The sequence below is a fragment of the Microtus ochrogaster genome, chromosome 2, assembly GCF_000317375.1.
Source record: "Microtus ochrogaster isolate Prairie Vole_2 chromosome 2, MicOch1.0, whole genome shotgun sequence".
Classification (NCBI taxonomy): Eukaryota; Metazoa; Chordata; class Mammalia; order Rodentia; family Cricetidae; genus Microtus; species Microtus ochrogaster.
The window spans coordinates 41,838,151-41,850,014 of record NC_022010.1 but is presented as its reverse complement, the minus strand read 5'-3'; the positions used below and the strand labels follow the sequence as shown (position 1 = coordinate 41,850,014).

Here is an 11,864-nt window from a genome sequence, read left to right as displayed (position 1 = left end):
TGCAAGCAAAATGTTTCAGTGAACACATTTCAACAGTTCAACTTTATAAAAATTATAAATAAACCTGTTAAAATTTTCTGGACAATGCCAGCATTTGGATTTTTTTAAAATAAGTAAATTTCTTATTGACGGCAACTAAATGGTGTTTGTAGCATTTTTATCATATAGTAGATTCCATCATTCACTATACTTTTCTAACTGAGTTGTCCTACATGCAAGTACATGTTTTTAATGTTGTCTGTCTTCTGTGCTGTTCCTGAAGTTTGCTATTAAAATACATTAAACTATAAAAAAAAAAAAAAGAGACCCTGGGGGTTTATAGACAGAAAGTATTCTTGACTTAGTCTTTACTTGCAAGATAAGCGCTTTCCTAACTGAGCATACCTCTACCCCACCCCACCCCCACTCTCTCTCACACACACACCATGTCGCCCCCATCCTTACCACTCAGCCCACACACACCCCATCCTCACCCCACAAACACACCCCACCCCCACACCCAACCCTCATTTCCCCCTCACCCCCACCCTCCTCCACACACACAGTCACTATGGTTTTATTTTTCAACTTTGAATCTTTAATTTATGGGAAATTTGCTTTGATGTAGGAATTCAAATAGGCATACACCACCTCCCCCTAGGGCAACAGATAGCTCAGCTTCGTTTCAGTGGCAGAAACTCTCTTTACTGTTGAGTGAGGCAGAGGGGAACCGATTCCTTAGCTGAGGGAGACCAGAAGCCGCAGGGAGTTTTGCAGGACGAATCTACATCCTGGGTCTGCGAGGGATGAAAAGTCTTTGCCCTTGGAATGGGGAATCCCAGCAGCACTCAGGAGTCCGAAGTTGGAGGATTACCACAAGTTTGAGGCCATCCTGGACTACAGAGTGAGACCTTGTTTAAACAAATAGGAACCTTAAGATCTATAGACACCTTTTCCATTCCTGCCTACAGACGACAAGAGACTCACCAAGGGCAGCTGGAAACTGGAGGTTCTGGGAGTGGGCACAAAAAGCCCTACTCAAAGCCATGAGTATATGGCTAGGCTGTAGGCTCTCTCCCTTGGGCTTAGATCACCAATAATTGAATTTACAATTACATAGAATGGTGTTTCTCAATCTTCCTAATGCTGTGTGCGACCCTTTAACACAGTTCCTCATGTTGTGGTGACCCCCATACCATAAAATTATTTTTATTGTTACTTCATAACTGCAATTGTACTACTCTTATGAATTGTAACATAAATATTTGTGATTTCCTGTGAGAGGGTTGTTTGACCCCAACAGGTTGCGACCCACAGGTTGAGAACCACTGCTCTAGATTAAAATGCAAGAAACTAGAGAGACAGACACGTTTAGGAGTAAGACCTCCCACCCAAAGGGGTCTCAACCCACAGATTGAAAACCACTGCTTACGTTTTGTTTTGTTTTCCCTTCCCTTGGGAGACCTGGCCATCTTTTCATTCAAGGAGCTCTAGATTTGCAAACTGGCTTGTCCGGAAGTGGTTCATAGGCTGAGATTCCCTCTCCTCACGATTTGATGTAGCTTTTTCTTCCATTTGTTTGAGAATTTATTTGCTTATACAGATCAAATTGTTGGGTCCATCCATGGGGTTGTGAAAGATGGGGACAGACTAACAAACCAGAAGCAAACTTTATTCCAGGAAGAAAAATAAATCTCCATGGGGCACAAAAAGCTTATCAGCTAGCTGAGACCACAGCCAGAGTTTGGGCTTGTCAGGCATGGCAATGGACAGTTTTTGAAGCCCCCGCCCCCATTTTTATATTAAGAAGCAACAAGCATTAGGCAATAACAAAGGAATTTTTACAATCTTGAGGTGAAACTTAGACACAAATTGCCCCTCTTTGCAATTTCCACTAAGTGAGTCTTTCAGTTAAACTAGTGTTTGTATTCAGTCCATTGCTTCTCTAGAGTCCCCTGACAGTGTTTACCAAGGCTCTGCACCTCTCCTGACACTGCCAATTTCACAGGGCAGGGAAGGGTATGGGAAAAGGCACAACCAAAAAGTAACTTAGCTCACATCAATTGCTGGTCATGAGTGGCCAGTGTGGGGGGGGGGGAGTATCTAAAAGCTGATCCTGATCCTCAGTTTGCAGAACGACCCTAAGTTTGCAGAGAACTGCTTCAGCCTCACAAATAGAGCTCTGGGTTGTAAAGCAGAGTAACCCGCTGTTAATAGTTAATCCTTAAGCTCTGAGAAAGCTGTGGACAGCCTGCTCTTATTCTCCTAGGCTTACAACTTTATATTTATTTATTTCTATTTATTTTTGGAATCTACATTTTTGTATTCTTATTCTTGAACTCTTCAAAACAAAAAATGCAGTAGACTTCTTACCTATTTCACACTTAGTAGCACCATGACCAGTCAGCCAGTACCAAATGTCCTTAGGAGGGCGGGCTGTGTTCATGCATGCCTTTAATCCCAGCACTTGGGAGGCAGAGGCAGGCGGATCTCTGTGAGTTTGAGGCCAGCCTGGTCTACAGAGTGAGTTCCAGGACAGCCAGGGCCTACCCTGTTTCAAATAGAAAAAAAAAAGGTCATAGGAATCGTGCCACTATAAAAAAAATTGCTTTTCCTGTGCTGGCCACTATAAGCCTATGCTGCCTGTATAAAAACTATAACCGTCTGGCCTTTGGCAATTCAGAGCTGCCACCTGGCTCCTACTACCTTGGGCCCAATTAAATCCCATTGCATTTAATTCATCCTACAGAGCAGCAGCATCTCCAACCCTAAGGTCTGGCACAAGGGAAAGGGCTCTTCAAGTATGCTGGTGCCCCTCTAGCCATCTTTTATCTAACATTTATTTATTATGTATAGTGTTCTGCCTGCATGTATGCCTGCAGGCAGGCAGGGGGCACCAGATCTCATTATATGGTTGAGCGCCACCATGTGGTTGCTAGGAATTGAACTCAGGACCTCTGGAAGAGCAGTCAGTGTTCTTAACCTCTGAGCCATCCATCACTCCAGCTCCATTTTGTATCTTTTTTTTATTTTTTATTTTATTTTATTTATTTTATTTTTATTTATTTATTATGGATACAATATTCTTTTTGCATATATGCCTGTTAGAGGAGGACACCAGACCTCATTACAGATGGTTGTGAGCCACCATATGGATGCTGGGAATCGAACTCGGGTCCTTTGGAGGAGCAAGCAATGCTCTTAACCGCTGAGCCATCTCTCCAGCCCCTTTTTTCATTTTTTATTAAAAATTTTTATTAAAAATTTCCACCTCCTCCCCGCCTCCCCCTTCACTCCCCCTCCCTCTCCAGTCCAAAGAGCAGTCAGGGTTCCCTGCCCTGTGGGCAGTCCAAGGTCTTCCCCCCTCCATCCAGGTCTAGGAAGCTGAGCATCCAAACCGGCTAGGCTTCCACAAAGCCAGGACATGCGGTAGAGTCAGAACTCAGTGCTATTGTCCTTGGCTTTTCAGCAGCCCTCATTGTCTGCCATGTTCAGAGAGTCCGGTTTTATCCCATGCTTATTCAGTCTCCATTTTGTATCTTATAGGATGAGTGAAGGACGTGTCTTCTGGACTTTCCCACAGTGGAGGAATAGGTTTTACACAGCATACTCACTCCAGCAGTTTCCCCAAGTCTTAAAAAAATCCCTTCATCAACTCCAAACCTCGGGATACCAGGCATCTCCAGTTGCTTTTCAGTAGGCCATCTTTTGACAAAGGCTTTAATCAACCAGCCAAAACCTTTTAACACCACTTTTTAAAAAAAGATTTATTTATTATGCATACAGTGTCCTGACTGCATATATACCTGCAAGCCAAAAGAGAGCACCAGATCTCATTACAGACGGCTATGAGCCACCATGTGGTTGCTGGGAATTGAAGTCAGAACCTTTGGAAGATCAGCCAGTGTTCTTAACTGCTAGGCCATCTCTCCAGCCTTTAACACCATTTTTAACTGTGCAAACTTCCATATTAAACCTAGAATCTCCATTTAGAGGGCCCATATCAATAAACTCAGCCTGATCCAGTTTTATGTTCTTTTCCCATTATCCCACACCCTTAAAGTCTATTCCCACACAGACTACACTTTCTACCTCCCCTCTAGGAGCCTGCGTAGCCTTGAGTCTGGTTATAGGTCTAGAGGCGACTATTGGTGGGTCCTCGGGGACATCAGTATTGTCTAGTCTGATATCTCAGACAATGAAGGATTAATTTCCTCAGGCAAAGGCTGGGGGGGGGCAATACTTCAGAAATTGGGTATGTATCCTCTGCAGAGGGTGGTGACTTCTTCCGCAGGTGAGCTAAAGCCTTGAGAATCCGGGAATTCAGTCCCCAGCCTCAGGAGGGTCTTCCACAGGTCTCTATCTTATTACAGCATCCCGTTCCTCACCAGTCAGTGCTCTCACTTTAACGACTGACACCCTCCAAGGCTGTCACTTGAAATTTTGTTTTAGTTCAGCCAATCCTTCTGGGGGTTTTGGTTTCATTTTCTGAAACGAGCTATGTGGCTTCTGTAGAGATTCTCTTTCAGGGCACACTTAGAAGCCTTTAGATTGTCTCTGTGTATCTGGAGCCTGGTCCATGTTGTCAGAGTTCATTGTTGTGCTTGCTTATCCTGAGATGCTAGAAGCTGGTTGATTTTATCACGGAGCTCATGCTTGTCCTTAATCATTTTATCTGGAGATGCTAGAAGAAAGCAGTCAGCATCATTATTTTCCTAAATTGTCAAAAGTGCTATGCATGCAGCCACCCAATTCCTTGCCTCTCACAATAGGTGAATCAGGATAATCAAATGCATTTGTCTCAGTTTGTTCTCCACGCTTCTAGGAGAGGCTTCAGTAACTGCAGGTGTCGGCCTCCTGGAAGCTTGCCAGTACCAGACTGACAGAAACAAAGACCCTGCCTCAACAAGGTAGAACTTCCGAACGCTGTCCCCTGACCGCCACGTGAACATGTCCACACATTCTTTCCTCTACATCACTAATAGAACCAGAGTAACTAAACAGACATTGTCACCTTGATAGGACTGAGTCACACCTGGATGTTATCCATGAAACAATTTCCTGAGGTTACCTGGAGGGAAGATCTATCATGAATGTGGATAGCATTATCCTATGGACATTGTTGAAAATGGATTTATAAGGAGAGAGGGAAAAGCCAGCTGTTGCTACAATTCCTTCGCTAGGGGAGATGCAAGCATCTATCCCTCCCAAGGTCCAGACCACAAACTGTGATACCATTTCATCAAAGTTCACTCTGGAGACCAATGAGTTTATTTGGTTTGGTTACAGAGCATAGGTGATAAGTTACTTACTGGAGGCCACACCAGGAGTCTTTACCCAGCAGAGATGACTTTTCTATAGATCCATAGATCTATAGTAGTCTCACCCCAAGGCCACCTGTAGTTAAGGCACAGTCGCAAAGGTTGTTGGGAGCTGTTGGAGACTCTAATGACTCTTCCCAGCTCTCCTTGAGAGGATGCTGAGCTGGGCTGATCTTTTCCAAGTGAGCAGTTTAATGCTACAAGATGGTGGTTGTCCTGAAGGATACTCCTATGTGCCATTCTCTTCAATTTTTTTTTTTTAGATTTATTTATTATGTATACAGTATTCTCAGTATTCTGTCTGCATGTATGCCTGCAGGCCTGAAGAGAGCACCAGATATCATTACAGATGGCTATGCACCATCATGTGGTTGCTGAGAATTGAATTCTGAAAGAGCAGTCAGTGCTCTTAACCTCTGAGCCATCTCTCCAGCCCCCAATTTGTTATTTATTTTTTATTTATTATGTATACAGTATTCCCAGTATTCTGTCTGCATGTACACCTGCAGGCCAAAAGAGGATACCAGATGGTTGTGAGCCACCACGTGGTTGCTGGGAATTGAACATTGGACCTTTGGAAGAGCAGGCAGTGCTCTTAACCACTGAGCCATCTTTCCAGCCCTCATTTTTTGAGACAGGGTTTCTCTAGGTAGCCATGGCTGTCCTGGAACTCACTCTGTAGACCAGGCTGGCCACAAACTTGGAAATCCATCTGCCCCTGCCTCCCAAGTACTGGGATTAAAGGCATGCACCACCATCTCCTAAATGGCCCCCACTTAACAGGAAGCATTATCATCACCTTATGCTCCTACCACACCTCTCTTCCTTATGAGATTTGCCTCAATGGCAGTTAAGAATGTGGTGAAAATTTAGCACTTTAGGAATGTAGCTGAAGTTTTTAATGGAATAGACTTAGAACACTTTTCTATCTTATGTATAGTACCTGCATAGGTACTCAGTACCTCTGGAGGCCATCAGAGCAACAGATCTCTAGGGCTGGAGTCGTAGGTACTTGTAGCAAATCTTTGTTGCTCTGGAATCTTTCTAAATACACTAAAGACAAGGAAGTAAATCAGAGTATCTACCAAGAGAGCAATAATGTAACTGGTCTTTGGGTGATCATGCTGTATAACTACCACCCTGGTGTGAGGTTGACAGTGGGGGAGGGATATGGCAGTTATGAAAGAGTCTGACAACTCAGTATGTCCAAGCACTTTATTAAGTCAGGTAAAGAATCTTCACATTGTTACACACCGGCTGCATACATTTATAAAGGTGTCTACAAAAATGGCTGAGCGTAGGTTGGCAAGCCCATACTTCAAATGACATTCAAAAGCTAACGCAGTAAAGGTCATGCAAATCCTAAAGCAGTGAATCATGACGAAGCTCACTCTATTCTTACCAAAATCTATTGTTTTAACCAGAAATAACCTGATGAGTAACAGGCTATTACTCATCAGATAACATTTACCCAAGATTACACCTTACCAACGTACTGCTTTGGTTAGAAACAACCCTTATCATGGTAAATGCTATTTTTATTAAAGAGACTATGGCAAAACCCATGCCCTTCATGTGCCTTGAAATCTCATTACAGTTACATATAATTCTCAAGTATCAGTACAAGAGAAACACTGTGAAGATTAAAGGAGATTGGTGAGGCTGTATAAAACCTGCGATGTAACTTGGGTGAGTGGTGCCAAGAACCTTGAGACCCTAGTGACTCAAGGTCGCTTCAGATGCAGATGGCTAACTAGTCCTTGTCAATGTGACCTTAAATCTTGTTCTCATCTACATAATTTAGTCGTCATAGTGACAGACAGGTACATCAAGATCCTTTTGCAAACTGTTTCCCAACACCCTTTACTTCCTACTCCCTACCTTCGAAAATTCCCTTAAACCAAAACTGGACTCAAATCTGTTTCAACGATGTTTAGGAATTAACATGCAAATAAAGGAGATAGTTACATCCATATATCACCAGCAGACATTACAAATGTATGCTTCTATTCCGTAAGACAGAAAACCTTAGAAACCAGAGATAACAAAACACCCACATTAAATTGAAAAAAAAAAAAAATCTTGAAGTAGTGATTTTATTGTATAGCAGTTGAATTTCCCAAATGTTTAATGACCACAAATGTTTCTGCAACTAAAACTAAGGAGTTACAAGTTGAGAATTCATGTTAGATACTAACGATCTTCAAGCTTTGAAGATGTCATTGCATGAAGAAAATTATGGGAAACACTGTTCCCGATAATTACGTACACCCTTAGTGTAACATATGGAGATCACTGTCTCCGATATAGACACTGTGGTAGGCAAAAACTACCTTGTTCTTTATACATTATGGAAGACACTGCTCCCGATAATGTGAGATAAGTTTGTGACAAAGGTACTGGAAATTTTGCAAAATTGAATTTGAGTTACATCTTGAATAAATTGAGCTGTAAAATTTTGCAGATGTAAGTCCTTTAAATGGCATTATCTTTTAACTTGGCCACAACTCACTGCACCTAGGAGAACTATCTTTTTCTGGATAGTAAAAGTCTAACTGGATTATGATGAATCTCTTGTTACTTTCAATTCTCTTCTAGGTCTTAACCTGTTGGCTTGTGACTTTCTCCTAAACCCGCAAGTGCTGACCGTTAGTGCAAAACTTCCAGTATCTGTTGGGTCCTATTAGCAGATGCTGCTTTATTAAAAGAAAACGACAGTATAACTGTCATAATTATGGAAGGCACTGCTTCCGATAATTATCTTCTATAAAAAAAAACAAAACACTATTTATAGTGAACTCTGTCACTGATAAATAAATAAATATCTCAGTGCCAAAATGATAGAGTTTCCCCCAAAGACTAACACTTTGGCCAAAATTTGGCAGTGTGTTCTTTAAAGTCTGACAAACTGAGTCTAAAACTTGTTCTTTTTTAGAAAATGTTGAGAAAAACAAAGAACTAAAGACTACTGGGCAGATGTCAGTGGAGAGAACATGACATCTTTGGCTCCTGGTTTCCCATCACAAATAAGGTTAACCAGTAAGGCCTATGCCTGCAGTAAGCGGACAAACTCCCTTTTATCAGCAGGACCTATGTCAACCCCGCTGGCAGAAGCAGTCCTACCTCTTCCGAAAGTAACTGTCTAGTTTAGGGAACAGAAACCAGCTAATCCCAAGAGCACATAGTTTATCTGGAGAATTCCAATAAGGATCAGATGAAGGCGGGGAGCAAACACTCCCAGCTATCACAATGACCCTTAACATCCATCGTCCTCCCACCTCCAGAGATACTAGCCAATACCCTCAGGACTGAAGAAAGCAATGTTCTTATAACTGGTTCCCAATTTCATGGCCATGACGCAAACTGGAAGTTATTACAAAGGACTCAAAATTCTAAAGATAATCTGAGGCGATATCACGAACATCAAGTGTTATCCACTGTAGTAACTTCAAGTGTAGGTCCAACCCTGCACTAAAAGCTGCTGCCTAAAGATATTTAGTATCAAGATGATTGGGTAGAATTGTAACATTAGATTTGAGCTCTAATGAAAATTTAGCACAACCAGTACATGTCTAGAAACAGACTACCCTGTTCTTATTTATGTTACACTTAAAACTCATTGTCAATATCCCAAATATCACCAGAGAGGGCATTTGCAGCTCCCTGAATAGTCCATGTAGCTAGGGCCAACTGGTTTCTAAAGAGTGTTTCATTAAAAGCACTAATATTTCTCTGACGAAGCTTCAAGTTCTCCACTAAAGCTGAGAGAGTATGAGAGCCAGAGCCCCAGAAGATGTGTCGGAAAGGAGACTCTCTGGGAGACACGTAGGGTGACAGGAAGTGATATTCCACCTAGAAAAGAGACAAAACAGCTGTGACTTGTGACTCATTCTCCTTTCAAATTCTAACTCCCTCTGGATGAGACTACTGGGAACTCAGCTACATCACTGCCTTCTAAGTCTGACGACAATTTTTGAGGACAATTTTGAATGGAGATTTTTTGAATGGAGATTTTTTTTTTTAATAAAAAAATTTAATGTAGCCAGGCAGGGCACACTAACCACCTGCCTTGGGAGGCAAAGGAAGGTGGACCTCAGGACTGTGTGGTCTAGAGTGAGTTTCATGACAGCTAGAACGACAGTGGGACCCTGTGTGTGTTATATGCCTGGGTATGCCCGCCACACAGTGGGGTCAGCTCTGTCACCTTTACAGTTCTCAGGATCTACCTTAGGTAACTAAGTTTGCAAAGTAATTGCTTTTACCTGCTGAGGTGAACCTTTGTTTTTGGGGAGGTTGTTTGAGACAATGTCTCACATTATAGTTATACTTGACCTGGAATTTACTATGTATGCCTCCAACTCAGATCTACTTGCCTCAGTGTTAAGACTGTAACAATACACCACTACGCCCAGCCTAATTCCTAATTCACGTAAGTCTTGTAACACATCCATTCTCTGAAACTGACTAGGATACTTAGTAAGGCTCTACTCATGGCCAACACTCATTAAAGATTTCTTCGAAAAATTGCTAGGGTTGGACTGCAGAGATGGCTCAGTGGTTAGAAGGTTAAGAGCACTTGCTGCTCTTATAGGACCTCAGTTCACATGGTAGCTTCAAACTCTCTAACTCCAGTTCCATGGTTATCAGCAAAATCTTCTAGCCTTCTCCAAAACCAGGCCCATGCAGCTGTACATGTATGTACAAGTAAAAACACGTACATAAAACTCATTACCACTGAGCTCTGCTGTTCCTAAAGCATAAAACAAGATAAATGTCTTATATTTCTAGGTTTCATTTTGATCATCTTATAATTTAAAATTTGTGTTCAATTCTAAAGCAACTAAGGATGCTACACCCCCAGTGCTCCGCACTTTTAGAGCATTGCTAACTAAAACTACCTAATTTAGTTCCTTCTTTCCTAAGAGCACACTTACTTTCATAATACGGTCATTGATCTCCCTCATGAAAAATCTGTTTGTTTTCTCAGCATTATGGAAATCAGTCGTTAGTCTAGATGTAGCACGGAAGAAGTCTCCACGAGCAGAATACAGCCACTGTAGACTCAGACCCATCGCCTGTCAAAGATAAGTCAAATTGTTCATTAGATGTTATACTTCTTTAAAGGCAGGGGTCACATATTCAATAGCCAGCTCTCACTACGGTTGCTCTGGCGGACCCTACAGCCCCAGGCGATCTTCCCATCTCATCTTCATGAGTACTGGAATTAGACATGAGCCATCTCACCGACTACAGAAATTCTATTTCTAAAGATGTTACTGTATGTATCTTCCCAATTAGGCTTGAAAATTATTAATTATAAAATAAGCGATTCATGTAAATTTAAGATCCCAAACACTATATTTCAGCACCTTGAAATCTGAGGCCCTATAAACTACAGTAATAAATTAATCTTTGAGCCAGACAAGCTAATTCAATTATCTATTTTTTGGGAGGGTGGGTTTCGAGACAGGGTTTCTCTGTGTATCTTTGGAGCCTGTCCTGGAACTTGCTTTGTAGACCAGGCTGGCCTCAAACTCAGAGATCCGCCTATCTCTGTCTTCCAAGTGCTGGGATTAAAGGTGCGCGCCACCACCTGGTTTCAATTATATATTCCTAGCCTCATAAAGAAACTAATAAAAAATTCAAAATAATTAAGAAAAAGTTTCCAGTTTCATTTCCCTACAAGGGGAACTTCTAACACTTTGATTTGGTAAATTCCATGTTCTGAACAGTTTATTTCAAAAAAGCCATCATAATTAAGATTCAGTCATTATTCTGAAGGGGTTTGACTCCTAGTCCTGGGAGAGGCAGAAGCAGGCAGACCGAGGCCAGTCTAGTCAACAGTGAGAACCAGGCCAGCCAAAAGCTGTACAAAGAGACACTGTCTATAACCAAAAAGTTTATCTAGCCAAGTACTATAATGGAATCTACTGTTGTGGAGTAATCTTCTGTACACCGTGAAGATGTGCTGCCGTGATCTGTTGAATAAAAAGCCGAATGGGGGAGATGATGCAGAGGTTAAGAGCACTGACTGCTGTTCCAGCAGACCTGGGTTCCATTCCCAGCACCCACAGGGTGGCTCAGCATAGTCTGAAAAGCCAGTTCCACCCCACATGAAAGTTCTGCACATACATGGGGCCAAAACACCCATACTAATAAAGCTGATTGGCCAATAGCTAAGCAGAACTGAGCAGAGAGAGAAGTTAGAAAAGATGAAGCTAGGTGTACCATGAGGAGTGTACTAAACTAGATACAAGGTAAACCAGGCGGTAGTGGCCCATGTCTTTAGTCCCAGCACTCAGGAGGCAGAAGCAGGTGGACTGAGGACAGCCTGGCCTACAGAAGGAGTTCCGGGACAGGCTCCTAAGCCAGAGAAACCCTGTTTCAAAAAACCAAACGTGCAACCACTCTGGAAAGCAGTGTGGCGATTCCTCAGGAAATTCGAGATCAACCTACCCCTGGACCCAGCAATACCACTCTTGGGAATATATCCAAGAGAGGCCCTATCATACAACAAAAGTATATGCTCAACTATGTTCATAGCAGCATTGTTTGTAATAGCCA

General features: G+C 42.2%; 2 protein-coding genes across 3 annotated transcripts in view; one reads left to right on the top strand and one right to left on the bottom strand.

The window, feature by feature from the left end:
* The window catches only part of LOC102000750 (histone H3.3-like), a 1,650-nt gene extending 602 nt beyond the window's left edge, over window positions 1-1,048 (top strand). The window contains exon 2 of the mRNA XM_005344909.2: window positions 951-1,048. Within this exon, the coding sequence (XP_005344966.2) occupies window positions 951-1,048 (98 nt within the window). The remainder of the gene's footprint in view (window positions 1-950) is intronic.
* Window positions 1,049-6,496: 5,448 nt separating this feature from the next.
* Tfrc (transferrin receptor) overlaps window positions 6,497-11,864 on the bottom strand; it is a 23,005-nt gene continuing 17,637 nt past the window's right edge. For both annotated transcript variants that reach the window (XM_005344847.3, XM_026785596.1), the window contains exons 18-19: window positions 10,235-10,375; window positions 6,497-9,152 (exon numbers count right to left, since the gene is read on the bottom strand). In XM_005344847.3, the coding sequence (XP_005344904.1) occupies window positions 8,910-9,152; window positions 10,235-10,375 (384 nt within the window). In that variant the 3' untranslated portion in view covers window positions 6,497-8,909. The remainder of the gene's footprint in view (window positions 9,153-10,234; window positions 10,376-11,864) is intronic.